Source organism: Ranitomeya variabilis, chromosome 1 (assembly GCF_051348905.1).
Source record: "Ranitomeya variabilis isolate aRanVar5 chromosome 1, aRanVar5.hap1, whole genome shotgun sequence".
In the NCBI taxonomy this organism is placed as follows: Eukaryota; Metazoa; Chordata; class Amphibia; order Anura; family Dendrobatidae; genus Ranitomeya; species Ranitomeya variabilis.
Genome location: NC_135232.1, coordinates 310,103,556 through 310,130,796, shown reverse-complemented (window position 1 = coordinate 310,130,796; position 27,241 = coordinate 310,103,556). Strand labels below are relative to the sequence as shown.

Below are 27,241 nucleotides of genomic sequence, written 5' to 3'. Positions count from 1 at the left end.
CTGGGGGTGCAGAGCTGCACCTCCACACCGTGAGTCGGTGTGGAGGTCTTTTTGCACACTCTGCGTGGTTTTTGTAGTTTTTTATACTGACCGCATAGTTCCCTTTCCTATCCTCTGTCTTTCTAGAGAAGATTCGGCCTCCTTTGCTAAAATCTGTTTCATTCCTGTGTTTGTCACTTCCCTCTTAACTCACAGTTAATATTTGTGGGGGGCTACCTTACTTTGGGGAATTTCTCTGAGGCAAGGTAGGCTGCTATTTCTATCTTTAGGGGTAGTTAGCTCTTAGGCTGTGAAGAGGCGTCTAGGGAGAGTTAGGTACGCTCCACGGCTATTTCTAGTGTGTGTGATAGGATTAGGGATTGCGGTCAGTAGAGTTACCACTTCCTCAGAGCTTGTCCCAGGTTTTCTGTTTTAACCACCAGGTCATAACAGTCCGGAGAAAGACCTTCTATTTGGTTGACTGGATGGGTTTTGGTCCCGAGGTGAAGGCTTGGGAGTCCACTGGGAACATCCACGCCACTGCAATTCTTGAAAGGTTTCTCTGCCGGTCTGACCAAAAAAGGAGGGAGCATAAAGGGGACACCTTAACGGCGATAACCCGCATGCCTCCTCTGCGTCCCTCTACTCACCATGCAGTTGCTAATCACATCAGGTCATCCCGTTGAGTTTGCTTCTTGCAGCACTGCTGCTTGTGCTATGGCATTAATTTAGGTTTAGGGGGGCGTGGCCGGTCTCCATAGGAATTTAACTATGCAGTGTCCTGCAGAGATTCGCTTCATCTGCCTATCCCGTTATAGCAGGGTCTTTATTTTGGCAGCCTTCCTACCACTACCCACCCAAACGTTGGTTCCTACTCACGACACACTCATGCATTCCTCTGTGTTCCACTTCACATTAATGATCCAAGTTTGTTTACCCATCCTGCCTAACCTCTCTGCTCTTGACCTCGGCTACTTTTACTGATCCTGTGCTGCTTATCCCAATCATGGACCATCTGACTATGCCTCTGTCTCGCTCCTCGATTCTTCATACCTGCGCCTCTGACCTTCCCTTCCCTTGCTGCAGACCCAAAGACTGCCTTGGTGTTGTATACCTGGCAGTCCATTAGTTACACCCCTCCAAGATAAGCCTGGCCTGTGGTGCAGTGGGTCCACACCCACCAGCGTTACAATGATGTTGAGTCATGAAAATAAAAAAATCACATTTTCCCACAAAAATTTAGTTTTAGCCCCACATTTTTTATTTTCACAAGGGTAAATGGAGTTTAAAATGTGTTGTGCAATTTCTTCTGAGTATGACGAAACCTCATATTTGGCGGGAAAACTGCTGTTTGGACACACTAATGAGCTCCAAAAGGAAGGAGTGCATTTTGGAGCGCAGACTTTGATGGAATAGTCTGTGGAAGCCATGTTGCATTTGGCGAGCCACTTATGTGCCTTAACGGTGGAAACCCCCACAAGTAACCCCATTTTTGCATGCCAGATCTGAGAAAAAGATGGCGTGCAGAGCGATGATCATTGTTTTAAATCAACCCAGGTAAAGAGTCAACGGTTAGGAATCCTGCCTTGAGGTCAATAATGTCGCCCTTCCAACCTTCCAGTGTTTAGCAAACTTTGCCACTCAGTTTGATGTGTAATAACACTTTATTTTATTTCCAAAACAAACCAAAAAGCCTAGAGAAAAGGTAGGGAGATTCAGAGACTGTGTGTCGTGCAGTGCAAAAGTCCAGGATGGGATAAAGCCAATAAATGACTGCAGATTGGCTATATTCAAGCCGATTGGTGCCTGTTTACTGGCCTACTTCGACAAGATAGAATGACTGTTAATGTGATCCATCTTCCATAGAACATGATATTATTAGCAGCACATCACCAATGTGCAACCGATGAGTGAAGATGTTTAAAGTGTAACCGTCATTTCAATTAAACTAAAACGATGGTTAATATTTAAACCAGATTTAAACCAGTTTAAAAATCATTTTATCCTGGGAACAAGCATTTCGCTCGTACAACAGATTATTGATGGCTTGTTTAGATGGGCCAATAGTAGTTAATTCCCCAATTGCTGGCTCATCAAAATGAGTCATAAGACACAGATTTTTAGAATCCACATGCACAGTTCATAAGTAAAGTAACAGAATACTTACTGAGGACTCCAAAGTTTGATTGTTACAGAAGATTCGTACAAATGGATCTGAAGTTCCAGAGATGTCTCGTGGTGCCAGATCTCTGTATTAGGAAATGAAAAGTAATGAAACATAACAAACTTCATTGGTATATATTAGTACCTAGAGCAAGTGTAAAAACAATACAAAAATGAATAAATACAATAAAAAGCCTATATCATAACAAAGTCATGTAACACTGTGGGTTTACGTCTGTGGTTTTTATGGTTATGAAGAATACCTGTGGTATTTACTGTCATTGGGGAATTTGCGTATTTCAGCAATGTGGGGGAATTTGCAAATCTCATTGTTACGCGCACATTGAGTTTTTTCGAAGTAGTCAAAAATAATTAGTTTTCTAGTGGAAACCACTTCAGGAAATGCTCCTTCTATGTGAAGTTTTTGGAGTAGTTTTCCAATTCCCAAAGCATTTTAGAAGAGTTTTTTTTTACTTGAAGCAGTTTGATTGGATAAAGACTAGTTAGGATTGGACCGCTTCAAAGAAGTGACATGCACTTTCTTTTTTTCCCCATCGAGTGTATTTCAAAACCAGAAGTGGAAAAATATGCTTAAAAGAACAAACATGAAAATAGCAACTTGTTTAACAATAGAAAAGAATAATAATACTTTTAAGCGTTTGAGTGATTTTTCAGGCGTTTTGTGAAGCATACCTGCTCCAAAATACTCCTTTACCCCTTCCGGATCGGACTTTTATGAATGCAATAATACCAAATACCGTATATACTCGAGTATAAGCCAAACCGAGTATAAGCCGAGACCCCTAATTTTCCCACAAAAAACTGGGAAAACTTAATGACTCGAGTATAAGCCTAGGGTGAAAAATGCAGCAGCTACCGGTAAATGTCAAAAATAAAAATAGATACCAATAAAGTAAAATTAATTGAGACATCAGTAGGTTAAGTGTTTTTGAAAATCCATATTGAATCAGGAGCCCCATATAATGCTCCATACAGTTCATGATGGGCCCCATAAGATGCTCCATATTAAAATATGCCCCATATAATGCTGCACAAATGTTGATTATGACCCCATAAGATGCTCCATAGAGACATTTGCCCCATATAATGCTGCACAAATGCTGATTATGGCCCCATAAGATGCTCCATAGACACATTTGCCCCATATAATGCTGAACAAATGCTGATTATGGCCCCATAAGATGCTCCATACAGACATTTGCCCCATATAATGCTGCACAAATGCTGATTATGGCCCCATAAGATGCTCCATAGACACATTTGCCCCATATAATGCTGCACAAATGCTGATTATGGCCCCATAAGATGCTCCATACAGACATTTGCCCCATATAATGCTGCACAAATGCTGATTATGGCCCCATAAGATGCTCCATAGACACATTTGCCCCATATAATGCTGAACAAATGCTGATTATGGCCCCATAAGATGCTCCATAGAGATATTTGCCCCCATATAATGCTGCACAAATGCTGATTATGGCCCCATAAGATGCTCCATAGACACATTTACCCTGTATAATGTTGCACAAATGCTGATTATGGCCCCATAAGATGCTCCATAGAGATATTTGCCCCATATAATGCTGCACATGGCCCCATAAGATGCTCCATAGAGATATTTGCCCCATATAATGCTGCACATGGCCCCATAAGATGCACCATAGAGATATTTGCCCATATGCTGTTGCTGTGATTTAAAAGAAAAAAAAAAATCACATACTCACCTCTCGTCGCTCAGGCCCCCGGCACTTGCTATATTCACCTGTCCTCCGTTCCACCGCTGGGCGCCGCTGTGTCTTCCCCGAATCTCCGCACTGACGCTCAGGCAGAGGGCGGCGCACACTAATCTCGTCATCGCGCCCTCTGACCTGAGCGTCACTGCAGAGGACGCAGAAGACACAGAGGCGCCGACGGTGGAATGAGGGACAGGTGAATATCACCCACTGCCACCTGTCATACACACCTGCTCCCGGCGCGGTCCCTGCACGTCCCTGGTTCTCCGGGCGCCGGCAGCTTCTTCCTGTGTTGAGCGGTCACATGGCACCGCTCATTACAGTAATGAATATGCGGCTCCACCCTATGGGAGTGGAGTCGGGTCCATAGGCATTACTGTACCACGTGACCGCTCAATACAGGAAGAAGCTGTCAGCTCCCGGAGAACCAGGGATGTGCAGGGACCGCGTCAGGAGCAGGTGAATATTATTAGACAGATGCCGCTCCCCCTCCCCTGCCGACCCCTGGGAATGACTCGAGTATAAGCCAAGAGGGGCAATTTCAGCCTAAAAAAATGGGCTGAAATTCTCGGCTTATACTCGAGTATATACAGGTATGTGTATTTTTATTTTCTTAATTTCTAATGGGGGTAAAAGGGTGGTGATTTGAACTTTTAGACATTTTTAGACAAACACTTTTCTTCTATTGTATTTGCTAATCACTTTAGGGGACTTGAATCTTCGATCATCCGATAGCTTGTGTTGTATACAGCAATGCCACAGTATTGCTGTATATAACAATATATCTCCTATCCACGGGTGAGAAAATTAAAACACATTCATATAGAGTAGCTAAGGAGGGCCAAAGTAAACGGAACAAGTATAACTTAATCTAAAGATGTGAAAGGAAAAGGAACTGGGAAGAAAAACAAACAGACTCACTGCAGGAATTCAACTCATAAACCCAAGTCCACCAAGAGGTATAGACAGCAAGGAAGTGCAGTGCAGGTTGAACACAAAACTCAACCTAGAATGTGATAAAGCAGACCAAACCGCGAAAATGGAAAATGCCTGGAGAGGAGCAAACCAAGAAGGGGGAACAAAGATAAATAGGAACCATCAGCATTTGGACAGGAAAGAAAATGCGATAGCTCAGCAGACAGGGGAACTGACTATGCAACAACAGGTCAACAGATCGAATCCCCAAACCGAGCCATAACATATATGCTATAATGGAGCTATCTGTTGTTGGATTAGAGTGCAAATCAAGCAAGATGTAGTGAGACACTTAAGGCAGTGCATGCTGTAACAACAACATCTGTGATCAATAACAAGGCAACAAAAAAACTTTGCCTGTCCTTTCTTTCATTGGTAAGTGGGAGACCAAGTTACTTTATGTTTGACAAATCACTTGGCTCCATAAAATGCAGATAACACGTGAGAAACATTTGCTCATCTGAACAGATTCCATTTTAAAAGGAATCTTTCAGCAAATTTTTGCTACTCTTTTTGTGCACGATGTTGCGGCAGAGACCCTAATTGCTATAATATATCACTTACTGGGCTGCTTGTTGTACTTTAAATAAAATTTCTGTTTTATCTGCTGCAGATCTAGCTACTCTCTGAATGCTGAGCTCTGCATAACCTTGTCTACACCTAATTGGCAGCTTTCTGTGTACACTATGCATAGACAGATGCTGATAAACATTGATTTTTTTTTAAACAAATACATTCAGTAGCTCAATAAGTAAAACATCACTGGAATCAGGGTCTTTGTCTCTACATTATGCTGCTAGTCTCAAATTAGGTGCAAAAACCTGTAAAAGATTCCCTTTATGTTCATATATCCCATTTTAAGTTAATTTGCCACCTTTTAAGAATGACTCATCTACTAGTTCTAGTTTACAGATATTATATCACAGTTTAGTGTACATGGCTGACACTGTGCACTGTAAAGGGAATCTTCGATTACACACAGGCATAAGCAGCTTGCCGGTGGATCTGTTTTGTTATCCCACTTGTCTGAACAGTTATTATATTATTCTTTTTCACAAACGTGTTGTTTATAACAGTAATGCCATCATTCGCCTTCATCATATACCCATGAGATTTTCGCGTGTTAACAGCCTTATTTAGTTCCCATCTCTTTTTTTTTTATTCCAGCTATTCTCACACTTGAAATGATTCCGTGTTGCTATGCGCATAAACCTGTTGCTAGGAAACCACAATCTTTTCAGCTTCACAGCTAGCAAATTGTCATTAAATGTCTAGATCTAGGGTTATATTTATCAGGGACACACATTTGTTAAAAAATCATTAAGGGAACCTTTATAAAGACATCACAATCTAAAAAGTGCAGAATTCCAGGGCGCCCTAGGAAAGCCATTACTTGGCAGGGGGTATGGACTGCCCAATTATTTTAGCTCAATGAAGCAAACAATGGTTGTTGTCACAGGACAGACATCTGTCTGGAATCTTTGGTATTTGTATGCTGCCATTTAGGGATTTACAGCTGTAGAAAAGAGGTATTTTTTTTTTATTTAAAGAGAAATTCCTTTATCAAGCAGAAGCTCGGGAATGAATAATGATTAGTGGAGCAAACACATAAGGAAGCTTCATTTCTGCTGGGGATTGCAATTTAAAAAGAAAGTGACTAAGAGAAACACTGCTTCAATGAGCTCCGTCACACAACTGTATATTTTTTGGTGCAAGTGCCGTTCGTGAAAAAAACGGACAGCACTTGGACCAATGTTATTCAATTGGGCAGTGCAGATGAGCGGTTTTTTTTCACAGAATCTGCTTGTGAAAAAAAATTGCAACTTCTACTTGTTTATACCATAAGTCAGATGAAACTCGCCCATTCAAGTATATAGGTAGGTAAAAAAGCTGATACATTGCAATTCTGTTACATAAGAAACTATAAATGGTTTTGTACATGATTAATAGCTGCTGCAAAAAAAAACCAGATTGCACATGGAAGTGAAAAAGTCGTCTGAGTTTTCTGGATGAAACTCTGAACGTTTTTTTTTTATTTATTTTTTCTATGCTCGTGTGAACCTACCCTAAAGGTTCATTCAGACGTCCATGCCAATCAGTCCGAGGAAGGACCGCTAATGCACGGACTGACTAGCGTCTCTCCTGAACCGAGTGTGACTGCTTCATATATTTCTATGAAGCTGTCACGCTCGGGTTGGGAGACACATAGCTAAGTTTGTGCATTGTGGTTCAGTATCGGACCAATTGGCATGGAAGCCTGAATGCGCCTTAAGTGCTCACTCACACTTGCATATATATCAGAGAAGTACAATGGGATTGCACACAGACCAATGTTATTCAATTACATCATACTACGTGTATTCATAGTCAGTAAAAAAATCGAAGCATGCTGCGAGTGGCTGCATATATCAGATGAGACTTAACAATGTAAGTCTGTGGGTGCAAGAAAAAAATAGACAGTGCGCGAACCATCCATATAGCTTCTGAATTTTACGCACACATCTTTGAATTAAAGAATGTTACAGTTGGAAGGAACCTCCTGGGTCATTGTGTCCAACCCCCTCAATCCAGCGTAGGATTGACTAAACCATCTCAGACAGATATCGGTCCAGCCTCTGTTTGAAGAACTCTATTGAAGGAGAACTCACCACCTCTCGTGGTGTTACACTCATTGATCACCCTCACTGTCAAAGAGTCTTCTTCTCTAATATCTAATCTGTACATTTTCCCTTTCAGTTTGTCCATTGCTTCTCGTTTTTCCATGTGCAAATGAGAATAATGGTGATCCCTCTACACTGTAACATCCCTTCAGATATTTGTAGACAGCTATTAAGTCTCCTCTTAGCCTTCTTTTTTGCAAGATAAACATTTCCAGATCCTTTAATCATTCCTTGTAGGACATACTTTGCAGTCCACTCATCATCCTGATAGCTCTTCTCTGAACTTGCTCCAGTTTTTCAATGACTTTTTTAAAATGTGGTGCCCAGAACTGGACACAGTATTCCTGATGAGACCTGACCAAGGCTGAGTAGAGGGGGATAATTACTTCACGTGATCTAGACTTAATGCTTCTGTTACTACATCCCAGAACGGTGTTTGCCATTTTTGCTGCTGCATCACACTGTTGACTTATGTGCAGTCTGTGATCTATTAGTAAACCCAAGTCTTTTTTACACGTGCTGTTGCTTAGTTCTATTCCTCCCATTTTGCAGATGTAATTTTTGTTATTTTTGCCCAGATATAAAATCTTGCATTTATTCCTATTAAATACCATTCTATTAGTTGCTGCCCATTGTTCAAGCTTATTTAGATCCTTTTGAATTGTTTCTCTGTCTTCTTTAGTGTTAGCTATCCCTCTGTCATGATTCCCAATGGCAGGGAATTTGTCAACATAACACGGGCAAAAACAGGACGAGCTCTAGGGTGATGGAACCTGAGCTGACCGCGATCCTGAACCTCAACACTCAACTAACAGTAGCCGGGGGACGTTCCTGGGGGGCCCCTAGACGTCTCGCGCCAGCCGGAGATCTAGCTTCCCCTATCAGAAGAATAACAGACCTCACTTGCCTCCAGAGAAATATTCCCACAGAGATAGCAGCCTCCCACATATAATGACGGTGAAATGAGAGGAAGGCACAAACGTAGTTATGAAAACAGATTCAGCAAAATGAGGCCCACTTAAGCTAGATAGCAGAGGATACAAAAGATGAACTGCGCGGTCAGCTGAAAAACTCTTCAAAATACCATCCTGAAATTACTTAAACTCATGTGCCAACTCATGGTACATGAGTGGTAATTTCAGCCCACTAGAGCAACCAGCAGCAGAGAATTACATATCTGCAAGCTGGACTAAAAAACATGAAAGCAATCATGAAACAGGGAAATACAGACTTAGCTTGTCTTGAAGGCCTAGGAGCAGGTAACAGAGACACACACTGATACATTGATAGCCGGCAAGGGAATGACAGGAAAGCCAGGTTAAATAGGAAACACCCAGCCACTGATGGACAGGTGGAAACCAGAGACCGCAACCCACCAAAGTCACCCAGTACCAGTTGTAACCACCAGAGGGAGCCCAAAAACAGAATCCACAACAGTACCCCCCCCTTGAGGAGGGGTCACCGAACCCTCACGAGAACCCCCAGGGCGATCAGGATGAGCTCTATGGAAGGCGCGGACCAAATCAGTCGCATGAACATCAGAGGCGACCACCCAGGAATTATCCTCCTGACCATAACCCTTCCACTTAACCAAATACTGGAGTTTACGTCTGGAAACACGAGAATCCAAGATCTTCTCAACAACATACTCCAATTCTCCCTCCACCAGCACCGGAGCAGGAGGCTCAACCGAAGGAACAACGGGCACCTCATACCTCCGCAATAACGACCGATGGAACACATTATGAATAGCAAACGATGCTGGGAGATCCAAACGAAAAGATACAGGGTTAAGAATCTCCAAGATCTTATAAGGACCGATGAACCGAGGCTTAAACTTGGGAGAAGAGACCTTCATAGGGACAAAACGAGAAGACAACCACACCAAGTCCCCAACACGAAGTCGGGGACCCACGCGGCGACGACGATTAGCAAACTGCTGAGCCTTCTCCTGAGACAACTTCAAATTGTCCACCACCTGATTCCAAATCTGATGTAGCCTATCCACCACCACGTCCACTCCAGGACAATCCGAAGGCTCCACCTGACCAGAGGAAAAACGAGGATGAAACCCCGAATTACAAAAGAAAGGAGAAACCAAAGTAGCAGAACTAGCCCGATTATTAAGGGCAAATTCGGCCAGTGGCAAAAAGGCAACCCAGTCATCTTGATCAGCAGAAACAAAACACCTTAAATAAGTTTCCAAGGTCTGATTAGTTCGCTCCGTCTGGCCATTCGTCTGAGGATGGAATGCAGACGAGAAAGACAAATTAATGCCCATCTTAGCACAAAACGTCCACCAAAATCTAGACACAAACTGGGATCCCCTGTCCGAAACGATATTCTCCGGAATCCCATGCAAACGAACCACGTTCTGAAAAAACAAAGGGACCAACTCAGAGGAGGAAGGCAACTTAGGCAAGGGTACCAAATGAACCATCTTAGAAAAGCGGTCACACACAACCCAGATAATGGACATTTTCTGTGAGACAGGGAGGTCTGAAATAAAATCCATGGAAATGTGCGTCCAAGGCCTCTTCGGAATAGGCAAGGATAGCAACAACCCACTGGCCCGAGAACAGCAAGGCTTAGCCCGAGCACACACTTCACAAGACTGCACAAAGGTGCGCACATCCCTTGACAAGGAAGGCCACCAAAAAGACCTGGCCACCAAGTCTCTAGTACCAAATATTCCAGGATGACCAGCCAACACAGAAGAATGGACCTCGGAGATGACTCTACTGGTCCAATCATCCGGAACAAACAGTCTTTCTGGTGGACACCGATCAGGTTTATCCGCCTGAAACTCCTGCAATGCACGTCGCAAGTCTGGGGAGACGGCGGACAATATTACCCCATCCCTAAGGATGCCAGTAGGCCCAGAATCTCCAGGAGAGTCAGGCACAAAACTCCTGGAAAGAGCATCTGCCTTCACATTCTTTGAACCTGGCAAGTATGAAACCACAAAATTGAAACGAGAAAAAAACAACGACCAACGAGCCTGTCTAGGATTCAAACGCCTGGCAGACTCAAGGTAAATCAGATTTTTGTGATCAGTCAAGACCACCACACGATGTCTAGCACCCTCAAGCCAATGACGCCACTCCTCAAATGCCCACTTCATGGCCAAAAGCTCCCGATTACCCACATCATAATTGCGCTCGGCGGGCGAGAATTTTCTAGAAAAGAACGCACATGGCTTCATCACCGAGCCATCGGAACTTCTCTGTGACAAAACCGCCCCCGCTCCAATCTCGGAAGCATCAACCTCAACCTGAAAAGGAAGTGAAACATCTGGTTGACATAACACAGGAGCAGAAGAAAACCGGCGCTTAAGTTCCTGAAAGGCCTCCACAGCCGCAGGAGACCAATTAGCAACATCAGCACCCTTTTTAGTCAAATCAGTCAAAGGTTTAACAACACTGGAAAAATTAGAAATGAACCGACGATAAAAATTAGCAAAACCCAAGAACTTCTGAAGACTCTTAACAGATGTAGGTTGTGTCCAGTCACAAATCGCCTGAACCTTGACGGGATCCATCTCAATAGTAGAAGGAGAAAAAATGTACCCCAAAAAAGAAATCTTCTGGACTCCGAAGAGACATTTTGAGCCCTTCACAAACAGAGAATTGGCCCGCAGAACTTGAAACACCTTCCTGACCTGTAGAACATGACACTCCCAGTCATCAGAAAACACCAAAATATCATCCAAATACACAATCATAAACTTATCCAGATATTCACGGAAAATATTGTGCATAAAGGACTGAAAGACTGAAGGAGCATTAGAAAGTCCAAAAGGCATTACCAAATACTCAAAATGGCCCTCAGGCGTATTAAATGCGGTTTTCCACTCATCACCCTGCTTTATCCGCACAAGATTATACGCACCGCGAAGATCTATCTTAGTGAACCACCTAGCCCCCTTAATGCGAGCAAACAAATCAGTCAATAATGGCAATGGATACTGATATTTGACTGTAATCTTATTCAGAAGGCGATAATCTATACAAGGCCTCAGGGAACCATCTTTTTTAGCCATGAAAAAAAAACCTGCTCCCAGAGGGGACGAAGATGGACGAATATGTCCCTTTTCCAAGGACTCCTTAATATAATTCCGCATAGCAGTATGCTCTGGCACTGACAGATTAAATAAACGACCCTTAGGGAACTTACTGCCAGGAATTAATTCTATAGCACAGTCACAATCCCTATGAGGAGGGAGCGAATTGAGCTTGGGCTCCTCAAAAACATCCCGATAGTCAGACAAAAACGCAGGGACCTCAGAAGGAGTAGATGAAGCAATTGAAATCAGAGGTGCATCATCATGAACCCCCTGACATCCCCAGCTTAACACAGACATTGTTTTCCAATCCAGGACTGGATTATGAGTTTGTAACCATGGCAGACCAAGCACTAGTACATCATGTAAATTATACAGTACAAGGAAGCGAATCACCTCCTGATGAACGGGAGTCATGCGCATGGTCACTTGTGTCCAGTACTGCGGTTTATTCATAGCCAATGGTGTAGAGTCAATTCCCTTCAAAGGAATAGGAACTTCCAGAGGCTCCAGACTAAAACCGCAGCGTTTGGCAAAAGACCAATCCATAAGACTCAGGGCAGCGCCCGAATCCACATAGGCATCGACGGAAATGGATGACAGTGAACAAATCAGAGTTACAGACAAAATGAACTTAGACTGCAGAGTACTAATGGCAAAAGATTTATCAACCTTTTTTGTGCGTTTAGAGCATGCTGATATAACATGAGCTGAATCACCACAATAAAAACACAATCCATTTTTCCGCCTATAATTTTGCCGTTCACTTCTGGACTGAATTCTATCACATTGCATAGTCTCAGGTGCCTGTTCAGAAGACACCGCCAACTGGTGCACAGGTTTGCGCTCCCGTAAACGCCGATCAATCTGAATGGCCATAGTCATAGACTCATTCAGACCTGTAGGCACAGGGAACCCCACCATAATATCCTTAATGGCCTCAGAAAGACCATCTCTGAAGTTTGCAGCCAGGGCGCACTCTTTCCACTGAGTAAGCACCGACCATTTCCGAAATTTTTGACAATATACTTCCGCTTCATCATGCCCCTGAGAGAGGGCCAATAAAGCCTTTTCAGCCTGAATCTCCAGGTTAGGTTCCTCATAGAGCAATCCCAGTGCCAGAAAAAACGCATCCACACTGAGCAATGCAGGATCCCCTGGTGCCAATGCAAATGCCCAATTCTGAGGGTCGCCCCGCAGGAAAGATATTACAATCTTGACCTGCTGAGCAGGGTCTCCAGAGGAGCGAGATTTCAAAGAAAGAAACAATTTGCAATTGTTCCTGAAATTCAGGAAGGTAGATCTATCTCCAGAAAAAAACTCTGGAATAGGAATTCTAGGTTCAGACATAGGAGTGTGAACAACAAAATCCTGTATATTTTGAACTTTTACAGCAAGATTATTCAGGCTGGAAGCCAAACTCTGGACATCCATGATAAACAGCTAAGGTCAGAGCCATTCAAGGGTTAAGAGGAGGTAAGAAGCAGCTAGACAGCAATTAAGGGCTAGGCAGCAAAACTCTGAGAGGAAAAAAAAAAAAAAATTTCCCTTCAACACTTCTTTTTCTCCTGCTTCAGCCCAAACAATTAACACTTTGTGGGCCGGCTATACTGTCATGATTCCCAATGGCAGGGAATTTGTCAACATAACACGGGCAAAAACAGGACGAGCTCTAGGGTGATGGAACCTGAGCTGACCGCGATCCTGAACCTCAACACTCAACTAACAGTAGCCGGGGGACGTTCCTGGGGGGCCCCTAGACGTCTCGCGCCAGCCGGAGATCTAGCTTCCCCTATCAGAAGAATAACAGACCTCACTTGCCTCCAGAGAAATATTCCCACAGAGATAGCAGCCTCCCACATATAATGACGGTGAAATGAGAGGAAGGCACAAACGTAGTTATGAAAACAGATTCAGCAAAATGAGGCCCGCTTAAGCTAGATAGCAGAGGATACAAAAGGTGAACTGCGCGGTCAGCTGAAAAACCCTTCAAAATACCATCCTGAAATTACTTAAACTCATGTGCCAACTCATGGTACATGAGTGGTAATTTCAGCCCACTAGAGCAACCAGCAGCAGAGAATTACATATCTGCAAGCTGGACTAAAAAACATGAAAGCAATCATGAAACAGGGAAATACAGACTTAGCTTGTCTTGAAGGCCTAGGAGCAGGTAACAGAGACACACACTGATACATTGATAGCCGGCAAGGGAATGACAGGAAAGCCAGGTTAAATAGGAAACACCCAGCCACTGATGGACAGGTGGAAACCAGAGACCGCAACCCACCAAAGTCACCCAGTACCAGTTGTAACCACCAGAGGGAGCCCAAAAACAGAATCCACAACATCCCTCCTAGCTTTGCATCACCTGCAAATTTGATTAGTTTACCTTCAGTTCCCTTATGTAAATCATTTATAAAAATGTTGAACACCACTGGGGTCAGGACCGAGCCTTGTGGTACCACACTTGAAACAATCTTTTCATTGGTTGTACAATTATTTATTACCACTCTTTGAGTATGATCACCGAGCCAGTTATGAATCCACCTAACTGTAGCCTTGACAATCCCATACTTGGTCATTTTATCAATAAGGATAGTATGAGATACCTTATCAAATGCTTTGCTGAAGTCAAGATATACTATATCTATCGCATTTCCCTGATCCACCCAGTCAGTGATTCCATCATTGAAGGAAATTAGATTAGTTTGGCATGACTTGTTTGCTACAAACCCATGCTGGCTCTGGTTAATTGCTGTACTTACATACATGCTGTTTACTAATTTGTTCAAAAATCTTTCCTGGCATAAGAGTAAGGCTCAATGGCCTGTAATTTCCTGGCTCCATCTTCTTTCCTTTTTTGAAGATAGGGACAACATTTGCCCTTCTCCAATTTTCTGGGACTTTTCGTATTCTCCAGGAAATTTCAAATATTCTGCCTAGTGATTCTGCAATTTCCTCTGCTATCTCTTTCAGTACCCTAGGATTCAACATCATTTTTGACCACTTCACCCTTTTCATCCTGTAAAAATCCTACAGCATCTTTGACTTTTATTTTGCTTTTGACATACCTCTAAAATCCTTTTTTGCTGCTTTTGGTCTCCTTCGTAAGCCTCACTTCATTACTGTCTTTAGCTCTTCTAAAGCTTGCCCTGCATTCCCAGCAAACAGCATTATATTCTTCTTTAGATATGCCCCCTTCTTTCCATTTGATATACATTTCTTTTTCCATTTTTAGTAAATGTTTAAGTTCTGTGTTCATCCATCCTGATTTTTAAATACTTCAAATTCTTTCTTCCTTTCTGGATTGTTACAGATTGTGCAGTGAGAATTTAATTTAGCAAAATCTCTCATCCTTCTTGGACTCTTTCTGAGTCCATTAAAATCTGCCTTTCTGAAGTCCAACCTTAATGTCTGAGCCCTCACTGGTCTTCCTCCTCTTGTAATCCAAAATTCGAGGATAGCATGATCGTTGCTTCCCAGCAACCTTTACTTCCTCAACCATTTCCTCCCTGTTCGTAAGAATTAGGTCCAAGATTGCAGATACTCTTGTTTTCTCTGCTACCTTTTGAAAGATAAAGTTGTTGTCACGCTGCATCTCTGCAAGTGAATGCAAACTCCACTAGATGGCAGCAGAGTGGAGAGAGGGCTGAAATTCTGCTCAGAGCAGACCAGCAGAACTGCAGCGAGGCTACCACCAGGTGGCAGCAGAATAGTCAAACAAGCCGGATCGATACCAGAGAGTAGTGGAGTACCAAGGGGAATACCAAACACAGAGTCAGAGGAGCACTGAAAGGTCAGTACCGGTCTGAAGCAGAAGTACAAGAAGAAAGAGACAGAATCAGCTTACAGTCAGAGCAGAGTCGAGTACCGGAGAATCCAAACACAAAGGGAAACACAGAGTCGGGGCGGGAAGAGAGCAATGAACAGACACGGGCAAAGACAGCTAAACAAAGCAGGACAAATCAGGGTATCAACAGAGCCAGCTACACACGCCGTAGGCAGGAAGTACAATTGACACTGCCTGCAGGATGCAGCGCAGAGAAATAGCAGACCTGACATCACAATGAGGCAGAGAAATTTAACCCCTGACATGACCAGACTGTGGAGAGACAAGACCCAAAACCCGTTCTGGATCATGACAGTAATGATAGTTAAAATCTCCCATGATCACTATGTAGTACTTTTTATGAGAACACAGGCATCTGATGTAAAAAGATTTCATCGATATCTTTAGTCGTCTGTCCAGGTGGCCTATAGTAAACACCTACAATAGTATCCTTTCTGTTCTTCTCTCCTTGTATTCTTACCCACAGAAATTCTACAGAGCTTCCATTCTCTGAAGCTTGGATCTCTGTGGAAAAAGCGATTTCCTAACATACAATGCAACACCTCCTCCCCTCTTGTTAATCCTGTTTCTAGTAAATAACTTCTTGCTTTCAAGGTTTGTATTCCAATCATAAGTATCATCCCACCAAGTTTCAGTTCTCCTTGTTCGTTTCCCATGCTCTGTGCATTTGTATATACACATTTTAGTTTGCAGTTGGTTTCTTTTTCTCCTCTACCTTCATTCAGAGTTTGTTGTTTTTGTTTTTTATTTCCACTTCTAACAGCAGGGTTCTCAAAAGGATTCATTAGCTGCATATCTCTTCCTGGCCGTATATTTCCCATCCCATATTGTTCTAGTTTAAAGCTCTCCTGATGAGTGTACAAAGGCGTCTACCAAATATGTGCATTCCTGTTTTTCGTAAGATGCAACACATCTCTAGCAAGTAGTCCATCATAAAGGTAATTCCATGGTCAATTCCATGGTCAAGAAACCTAAAACGTTGTTCACGGCACCATCGACATAGCCAGTTGTTCACCTGTAGAATACTGTTCAATCTCCTTGGTCTATGTTCATCCACTGGGCGGATGGATGAGAAGAGCTGCGCTCCCATTTCCGTCACTTTCTGGCCTGCTCATCTGTAGCACTGAAGAGTCTTGATACCCTATCAGACACATCTTTGATTTGGGCACCTGGAAGACAGCACACTTCTTGTGAGGTAATGTCCGGTCGGTAGATAGCGACTTCTGTTCCTCTCAGTAGGGAATCCTGCACGACCACCACTCTCCATTTCTTTTTCACCATAGCGCTTCCTTTTCTCCATTAAGGAGGCTTCTGATTTCTTACTGTGGTGTTCTTTGAGGGCAAAGCACTTTTTTGATTTGCATCTTTATACTTGTCCTGCATGAGAGCCTAGTAGCGGTTCTCCAGTAGTATGGGTGATGACTAGGAATGGACGAACCTGAACTGTAAAGTTTGGGACGGTACCGAACACATAGTGTTCAGTCACACGGTCCTAAACACAGGTTTCGATGTTACAGTTCGGGTCCAGTTCAGCTGTAAAAGTTTTCTTTAAACATTATAAATATTATACTGACCTGTCCAGCGACGCGTCCTCCTGTACCGCTGTATGGGTAAGTATAATTATAATGTTTATTATTAATTTTATGCTTTCTTTTACAGCCCCTATCCCATATCTGTAGTCCAAGTCCAAGTTCGGGGTTCGGACGCAAGTTCGCGTCATCTCTGGCCCCGAACTCAAACTTTACAGAAAAACTCCGGCGAACCCGCCGATCCCAAACATCGGGGGGATTGCCCATCACTAGTGCTGACTGCCACCTCATCCTGCTGCTTCTTTGAGTCACATGCTTCCATTTCTATTCATCTGCAAGTACATTGAAAAGTGCTTCTCTTCGAACTTTCTGAACAGTTATTTCTACTCTGTCATTAGTTTGTGCAGGAACACTGGAAAGCTCTTCTCTTGCAACATTTTGAATAGATTCTTTTGCTCAGTGAAGGAAATCCTCTTTATTTATGATGAGCTTCAGTATAGAAATTCTCTCCTGAAGACTTTGCACCTTTTCCTCTAAGGCTAAGTTCACACTAGGTGTTTTTGCTGCATTTTTTTTATGCATTTTTATGCTAATTTTCAGCTGTGTTTTACAGTACCAGCAAAGCCTATGAGATTTCAGAAATTTCATGCACACACATTGTTTTTTTTTGTCATCAGTATTCTGTGCTTTGCATGGTTTTTTGGACATAGAGCTTGTCACTTCTTTCAGTGCTTTTTCAGCGTTTTTCACTCATTGACTTTAATGGGTGGTGAAAAAATATTGAAAAAATGCACCAAAGACTCAGGTATCATGTTTTGCTGTGTTTTTTGTGTGTGCCAAAACCTGATTCTATGGAATAGGACTTTCTTTTCAACACTAAACTTTATCTGCATGCATAAGAGACAAATCTAGCATGCAAAAAAAATTGAAAAAAAGTACAAAAAAAAGCATAAAAAATGCAAGAAAAAGGCAAGAAAAAACAAGGAAAACATGTTTTTTTCCGGCAGTTTCTTTCCTGCCAAGAGATCAGGTTTTGCTTCAGAATAAAAAAAATGCTGAAAAAATACCTAGTGTGAACTTACCCTACCAGAGTCACAAGCTCTCAAAGGAACCAGGAAATTGCATCAGCCAAGCAATCGAAGTTCACAGCCAGAAACCTCCTGTCAACAGTCATGGGGTTTTGTGTGAAATTATGTCCAATTTGCCTTTCTTTCCTCAGTTTTTTGTATTATTCCAATACACACAAAGGAAATAAAGCTGTGTATAACAAAACGTGTAATTGCAATAATTTTCTGGGAGAAATACTTAACCCCTTAATCCCATATGATGTACTATCCCGTCTTGGTGACCTGGGACTTAATTCCCAGGGATGGGATAGTACGTCATAGGCGATTGGCCGCACTCACGGGGGGAGCGTGGTCGATCGCCGCTGGGTATCAGCTAATTATTATAGCTGACATCCGGCACTATGTGTCAGGAGCGGTCACGGACCGCTCCCGGCACATTAACCCCCGGAACACTGCGATCAAACATGATCGCAGCGTTCTGGCGGCATGCGGAAGCATCATGCACCTGCGTGCTTCCCTGAGACCCTCAGAACATCACGATGTGATCGCATTGTTCAGAGGGTCTCCTACGTCCTCCTCCCTGCAGGCCCCGGATACAAATTGGCCGTGGGGCTCCTTCCGGGTCCTGCAGGGAGGTGGCTTGCAAGCGCCTGCTCAGAGCAGACGCCGGCAAGCCTCCTGCAATGCCTGACACTATACTGCGATCTGACACTATATTGTGATGTCCCACACTGGGACAAAGTAAAAAAGTAAAAAGAAAAAATTTACATGTGTAACAAAAAAAATCCTAAATAATGAAAAAAAATAATTGTTCCAATAAATAAATTTCTTTATCTAAATAAAAAAACAAACAATAAAAGTACACATATTTAGTATCACCGTGTCCATAACGACTCGACCTATAAAACTGTCCCACTAGTTAACCCCTTCAGTGAACACCGTAAGAAAAAAAAAGAGGCAAAAAACAACACTTTATTATCATACCGCTGAACAAAAAGTGGAATAACACGCAATCAAAAAGACGGATATAAATAAACATGGTACCGCTGAAAACGTCATCTTGTCCCGCAAAAAATTAGCTGCTATACAGCATCATGAGCGAAAAAATAAAAAAGTTATAGTCCTCAGAATAAAGCGATGCAAAAATAATTATTTTTTATATACTGTAAAATGTTTTTTATCGTATAAAAGCGCCAAAACATAAAAAAAATATAAATGAGGTATCGCTGTAATCGTACTGACCCGAAGAATAAAACTGCTTTATCAATTTTACCAAACGTGGAACGTTATAAACACCCCCAGAAAAGGAATTCATGAAAAGCTGATTTTTGGTCATTCTGCCTCACAAAAATTGGAATAAAAAGCGATAAAAAAATGACAAGTGCCCAGAAATGGTACAAATACAAACGTCAACTCGTCCTGCAAAAAACAAGACCTCACATGACTCTGTGGACCAAAATATGGAAAAATTATAGCTCTCAAAATGTGGAGACGCAAAAACTATTGTTTGCAATAAAAAGCGTCTTTTAGTGTGTGACAGCTGCCAATCATAAAAATCCGCTAAAAAAAACCTGCTATAAAAGTAAATCAAACTGCCCTTCATCACCCCCTTAGTTAGGGAAAAATAATAAAATTAAAAAATGTATTTATTTCCATTTTCCCATGAGGGTTAGGGTTGGGGCTAAAGTTAGGGTTAGGGTTGGGGCTAAAGTTAGGGTTAGGGCTACAGTTAGGGTTGGGGCTAGTTAGGGTTGGGGTTAAGGTTAGGGTTAGGGCTAAAGCTAGGGTTAGGGTTGGGGCTAAAGTTAGGGTTGGGGCTAAAGTTAGGGTTTGGATTACATTTACGGTTGGGATTAGGGTTGGGATTATGGTTAGGGGTGTGTCAGGGTTAGGGGTGTGGTTAGGGTTATGGTTGGGATTAGGGTTAAGACTGTGTTGGAATTAGGGGTGTGGATAGGATTGGGATTAGGGTTAGGGGGGTGTTGAGGTTAGGGGTGTGGTTGGGATTAGGGTTAGGGGCATGTTCGGGAAAGGGGTGTGTTTAGGGTTATGGTTGGGATTAGGGTTAGGGGTGTGTTTGGGTTAGGGTTTCAGTTAGAATTGCGGGGTTTCCACGGTTTAGGCACATCAGGGGCTCTCCAAACGCGACATTGCGTCCGATCTCAATTCCAGCCAATTCTGATTTGAAAAAGTAAAACAGTGCTCCTTCCCTTCTGAGTTCTCCCGTGCGCCAAAACAGGGGTTTACCCCAACATATGGGGTATCAGCATACTCAGGACAAATTGGATAACAACTTTTGGGGTCCAATTTCTCTGGTTACCCTTGGGAAAATAAAAATTTGGGGGGCTAAAAAATCATTTTTGTGGGAAAAAAAGATTTTTTATTTTCATGGTTCTGCGTTATAAACTGTAGTGAAACACTTGGGGGTTCAAAGTTATCACAACACATCTAGATAAGTTTCTTGGGGGGTCTAGTTTCCAATATGGGGTCACTTGTGGGGGGTTTCTACTGTTTAGGTACATCAGGGGCTCTGCAAACGCCTGCAGACCATTCCATCTAAGTCTGCATTCCAAACGGCGCTCCATCCCTTCCGAGTTCTGCCATGCGTCCAAACGGTGGTCCCCCCCACATATGGAGTATCAACGTACTCAGGACAAAAACCTTTGGGGTCCAATTTCTCCTGTTACCCTTGGGAAAATACAAAACTGGGGGCTAAAAAGTAATTTGTGTGGAAAAAAAAAAATTATTTTTATTTTTACGGCTCTGCATTATAAACTGTAGTGAAACACTTGGGGGTTCAAAGTTCTCACAACACATCTAGATAAGTTCCTTAGGGGGTCTACTTTCCAAAATGGTGTCACTTGTGGGGGGTTTCAATGTTTAGGCACATCAGCGGCTCTCCACATGGTATCCTATCTCAATTCTAGTCAATTTTGCATTGAAAAGTCAAACTGCGCTCCTTCCTTTCCGAGCACTGTCATGCACCCAAACAGTGGTTTACCCCCACATATTGGGAATCAGCATACTCAGGACAAATTGAACAACAACTTTTGGCTTCAAATTTCTTCTGTTACCCTTGGGAAAATAAAAAATTGGGGGCAAAAAGATCATTTTTGTGAAAAAATATGAATTTTTTCTTACGGCTCTACATTATAAACTTCTGTGAAGCACTTGGTGGGTCAAAGTGCTCACCACACATCTAGATAAGCTCCTTAGGGGGTCTACTTTCCAAAATGGTGTCACTTGTGGAGGGTTTCAATGTTTAGGCACATCAGGGGCTCTCCAAACTCAACATGGCGTCCTCTCTCAATTCCAGTCAATTTTGCATTGAAAAGTCAAATGGTGATTCCTTCCCTTCCGAGCCCTGCCATGCGCCCAAACAGTGGTTTACCCCCCATATGGAATATCAGCATACTCAGAAAATATTGTACAACAACTTTTGGGATCCAATTTCCCCTGTTTCTCTTGGTAAAATAAAACAAATTGGAGCTGAAGTAAATTTTTTGTGAAAAAAAAAAGTTAAATGTTCATGTTTTTTTAAACATTCCAAAAATTCCTGTGAAATACCTGAAGGGTTAATAAACTTCTTGAATGTGGTGTTCAGCATGTTGAGGGGTGCAGTTTTTAGAATGGTGTCACACTTAGGAATTTTCTATCATATAGACCCCTCAAAGTGACTTCAAATGTGATGTAGTCCCTACAAAAAAGGTGTTGTAAAATTGAGAAATTGTTTGTCAACTTTTAACCTTTATAACTCCCTAACAAAAAAAAATTTTGGTTCCAAAATTGTGCTGATGTAAAGTAGACATGTGGAAATGTTACTTATTACCGTATTTTTCGGACTATAAGACGCACCGGACCATAAGGCGCACCCCAAATTTGGGGTGAAAATTGCAGAAAAAAATATTTTTTATAAGATGGGGGTCCGTCTTATTGTCCGAATTTACAGTATCTTATCTGAGGGCTGGCGGTGGCAGAGCAGGGTCACAAGAGGCATGGTGTCGGCAGAGGTGGGGTGATGCGGTACGGCGTGCACCTGAGCAGGGTCCCTTCCTGCTTAGGTGGGCGACGCCACGGCCTGGTGTCCATGGGAGGGTTGCAGCAGTGGTTACCAGCACAGGTGCTGGGATGAGGAGGCGCAGTGAGAGGTATGGCGTGAGAGGGGTCCCTTTCCCCGGTGAGGTGATGCAGCAGCCCGGTAATGCAGCAGAGCCGGGTGAATCCTGTTGTTACCGGTGGTGGCGGCCATCTTCCTGGGGCCGCGCGTGCGCAGATGGAGCGCTCTGCTGCCCCGGGCTTCAGGAAAATGGCCGCGGGATGCCGCGCGTGCACAGATGGGGATCGCGGCGGCCATTCTCCTGAAGCTGAGTTCGCATCTGCGACTATTAGACGCACCCCCCATTTCCCCCCCTTTTTTTGGGGGGAAAAAGTGCGTCTTGTAGTCCGAAAAATACGGTAAGTATTTTGTGTGACATATTACTGCGATTTAAGGGCATAAAAATTAAAAGTTGGAAAATTTCCAGTTATAACCTCATAAAGGGACAGTGGTCAGAATTGTAATAATTGGCCCGGTCATTAACGTGCAAACCACCCTTGGGGGTTAAGGGGTTAATTTTCTGGAACAATTTCAAGGGTGCGAACACTATCGGCCATGACTGTAGATAGATATAGATATCCTGCAGATATATAATTTCACAATCACCCTACATATTTTCAAATTGTACCCTTTAGTGCCTTTCATGTGGAGTTAATTCTACAGCTTTTTATGCTTCTTTGACCTAATAAATAAATAAAAAAGGTAGTGGGGTCCTCTCTATTTTATGAAACCAGCAAATGTAAAGCAGACAGCTGTGCGCTGATATTATCAGGCTGGGAAGGTCCATTGTTATTGGGCCCTTCCCAGCTTAAAAGTACCAGCCCTCAACCACTCCAGAAGTGGAGCATCACATGAGATGCTCCAAGTCTGGCACTTCGCCTTCCCGATTGCCCTGGTTCATTGACAATTGGGTAAAGGGGCTTGGGGTTGATGTCAGCTCTCTGAGAGACCCAGATTCTGTGTCACTTACTTGGCAGCTTGATGTAGTTTTAATACAATCACTGTTCTATCACCAGGAGATTATCATTAGAGGACTACTAAACCTGCTTCCATGTAGTCCTTCATATTCATGAGCTCTGTATAACCTACCATCATGACTAATTGCCAAATTTCTGCCCACGCACTATGTACACAGAAAGCTGTCAGTGGTTTGGGAGGAGTTATTTAGATCTCAGCATTCAGAAAACTAGTAGATCTGCAGTAGACAAAACAGCGATTTTATAAAATTATACAATTCACAGCCCAATAAGTTACATATTGCTGGAATCAGGGTCTCTGTTCAAACATCATGTTACTCTCAGATGGTAGGCAAAAATCTGGTGAGAATTCCTTTAATGATGTTCCAGAATAATCAAAGTTGTTCATGCTGGTTGATATATCAGTATATATAAGTTTACACCACCTATTAATTAGCTTACTTTTGGGGGCATGTATCAAGCAGCAAATTTTGGTGCATAACATTTTGCACAAAAAAAAAAAAAATCAACCTTTTGACATTTTACTCATCCCTCACAACTTTTTTAGCAAGCATTATTAGCAATTTAAAAAATTCCCCAAAATTCCCAACCTCACTACAATAAATAGGTGGTGTGAAAGTGAATTAATATTTCTGTGCCAAGTGTCATGTTGGCAAAATTTTTGCACAATTTTTTGGTACTTGGTGCTGCACTTTAAGCCATGCTCCCTTTTCAAGAAAACCAATTTCCATGCCCCTTTTTGGGGTGTGAAAAATATAATAAATATGGTGCTATCATGAAAGGCAGGATTATAGAGCAAATTAGCTTAATAAATATGTCTCTATGCAGAGTTAAAAATAAGATGTCAGCAGAATTCACAGTGCAAGCTGTGTACTTTACTAAATAGATCTAACAGAGCCAATGATACTGGTGTACTTACTGTTAATCTCCATTTGAAAATGACAGCATAAGCCTGATATTAAATTTAGCATTTTGTGAGTCCAGCTACAGATTGATATATAATATATGAAAATAATCTGTTTCATTAAGTCTTTGATCTGTTTCTCTTGAGTTAGAGTGATTTAGGTTGCCTAAACAATAGTCCCCTTACATTTTATTCTAAAGTTACCTACAAACATATGTATTTTTGTTGGAAATGACCATTCATCCCATAGGCGTATTACTGACTGGCAGCTGTTAAAGTATAGTGTTGTGATCTTGTAGCGCCCCCACTGCCGCAGGGCCGAGGTGTACCCGGTACCGGGCCTCTGAGTCTCTGCTCTGGGGTTGTCACGGTGGCTAGGCCCGGTCCGTGACCCTGCTGAGGGGCGTACAGTGAATGATAGATGTGGATGGTGGTGGTGGTGCGGTGCAGTAAATAACGAGGACACCAGGTTGCAGTCTCTTTACCTCTTTACTGAAGGTCTCTGGGTCCTCAGTCCGGAATACGGTCCACCAGGCTGCGCAAGTCCAGCCGGTCCAATGGCACCTCCAGAGTTCTCCTTGCAGGTGGAAATCTGTGCCTTCCTGCTAGCGCTATGTGTTGTGGTCCTCCCCTGCTGTGCTTACGGGATAGTCCCCACAACTGTTGTGTCTGTTTCTCGTGTTCCCTCACAACAACTCGATTAGATGATGTTCTGCTAATCCTCTGTCCCTCCCGGTGTTATGGTTGGGACGCACCCGTATGACGGGTAGGCTCGGAGCTCTTCCGGGACCCTAGAGTCGCCCCTCTCCACAGGTTGCCCCCCAAGTCTGCATAGGTGATTTAGGTGAGACAGCCCGCCTGTGACTGACTGTCCTGCCGTTGGTTTGAAGTATTGCTTGGAGCTAGATATATGAATACTTCCTCGGCGTTCCGGCCGCCGGTTGTGCGCCTCAGTAGGATGTTGCCTCGATCTTACAGCACGACTCCTACTGGTAATCTCCTTCTTGCTTTGATCTCGTTTCTCACTCAGCACAATATATCTCGCTTCTGATCCTTTCTTAGGGCACCGCCGCTATGCTGAGCAGGCACGGTCCCGTGACGTTCTTTCTTGTTGCCAGGCCTCTGTCAGGGTCCCAAACCTGACAGGGACCCTACCGAATCTTCCCCACAACACCCTCTGCCACAAGGTGTTGCCTGGTTCCAACCCAGTCAGCTTTCTCACTAACTTCCTGCCTGACCCCCAGTTTACCCACACTGTGAGGAGTGGCCTAATAAATAGCACCCTTAGCTGCCCCCTGGAGGCCCGACTGTGAAATGTATTGGTGTATGTGATACCTGGTCAGATGAACTCCTTCAGTGCCATCAGACGTACCATAGCCCCCCTTAGCGGCGGAGCCACAGTACTGCAACGACCAGGACTCTGGGGCGCTGCACTCCCCCCCGGTTAAATCCAGTACTCCGGGACTGGGAAGAAAACAACAATACATGTCAGCAAAAAGACATACAATTTTTGTGAGTGCAATAACAATAAGCATACTTGAACAGAGCTTCCCTTTATGGGAGGTGAGGACACTTAAACGTTACAAACATGGTTAAATACTTTCAAATAACTTTTCTTACCCAACCGGGTATTCTACTTAGTGCAAATTTCTGAACAATAATTTAACATTGCCTTTAAGGATGTACACTCTAAATCCACTAAAGACCTTCTTATAACACGTTATAAGGCTTAAGCAACTGTGCTACATTCTCCTACTTTATTTCTGCAGGACCGCCTGTCCTAACGGCTCCAGACCTATTGCCTCTCCTTTCTATGCAGGACCGCCCTGTTCAGCCCGGGCCTACTGCCCTTCCACCACTATACACAGTATAGAACATAACATTTTTCCTTCAGTTCAAAACTACTGAGCCTTCTCTGTATGGCTCCTAGGAGGACTCACCATCTAACCCCGTCCGGGTTCACTCCCTGTCCTCATCCTTTCATCAACATTATCAACCATTTCTCACAATTAACTAGTTAGTTACATTTAACGTTTACATATCAGCATTATTACTTTCTTTCAAGACATCATTATCACTTTACTGTTTTAAGACAGTACTACTCATAAGTGCACAGGTAAACATCCCCTTTAAGAGGGGACCAAGTCTTTATGAGGTAGCGCAGCTTCTTCAGCTACCAGTCCGTACACCGTAAGGACTCCGGTACAAGTTCCAATAACCGTATCTTCGCAAAGAGTCCGTCTTTTATATAAAACCAGTAGAGAGCACCTTTAAGAAGGTGCAACTATGTACAAGAAGTTTGTATCATGCATTGTTCATGATTCAGCAGTTCTTTGATAACTTGTGCAAAACGTAGAAAACAAACAAAAACAATAGGGATCCCGGGTCAACAAAGGGATCCCTTTGAGAGTTAACCCTGGACGGGTTTTAGCAGCAACATAGCAGAAAACAACAGAGAAAACAAGGAACTATTTACAATGGCAAGGTGTTAAGATATTTACTCTTGTGGTGCAGAAGGTGGTTTTTGATCCCCGACCGATGCAGCACCTGTGCTGGTAGTTGGTCTCTCAGATGCCGTCAGATCAACCGATGTCTGGATTTGAAGGCTAATCCTGCTTGCAAGTTCAGCAGCCGCTACAAGGCGTACGGTGGTGACAGTAACAAGATCTGGCAAATGTGGAGCAGTCATGATCGGGGCAACAGGTGACGCTCCCTCAGGCTCACACCGGCGAACGTTCCGAGCGCACCATCCTTGTGCATTCCGGTGGCGAGTGTAGGTCACCTGATCCCCCCTTTGCAATGGGTCACCATCTCGACTGCAGCAGGGAGTTTTTATGTTATAACTAGTAACAAAGACATCAGTTGGTAGTCCCGGTTCCTGTATGGAGCCCCATCCCCTCTTCGGGTGGTAGGCCAGCACAGTTCCCCGCTTTACCACGTCCTTCCTGCCGTGCACAGACTTTCTACGTTGTGTATCATGTTGTTCAGTCTCGTCTCAATCTTTCCAGTGTTGGATTAGACATTGCTTATACTGTTCCCAGGTAAGTACCGCAAGGGTGAGGCTCTCCCCCGGAGCTCCATACGGCTCGTTCCAGGGGGTGTCCCACCGGAGGATCACCCCGTCCGGGCCTACATCTATGGTTTCCCCAATCTTGGTCGGTAGTGGAGGTACCAGCTTCCCCATCGCGTCGGGGGTGAGGACTACCCGCTCCACTGAG

At 43.3% G+C, this 27,241-nt stretch overlaps 1 protein-coding gene across 3 annotated transcripts in view; it reads right to left on the bottom strand.

Moving 5' to 3' along the window:
- The window catches only part of RASAL1 (RAS protein activator like 1), a 209,473-nt gene that overhangs the window by 80,851 nt on the left and 101,381 nt on the right, over positions 1-27,241 (bottom strand). For all 3 annotated transcript variants that reach the window (XM_077296589.1, XM_077296581.1, XM_077296594.1), the window contains exon 6: positions 2,147-2,228. In XM_077296589.1, the coding sequence (XP_077152704.1) occupies positions 2,147-2,228 (82 nt within the window). The remainder of the gene's footprint in view (positions 1-2,146; positions 2,229-27,241) is intronic.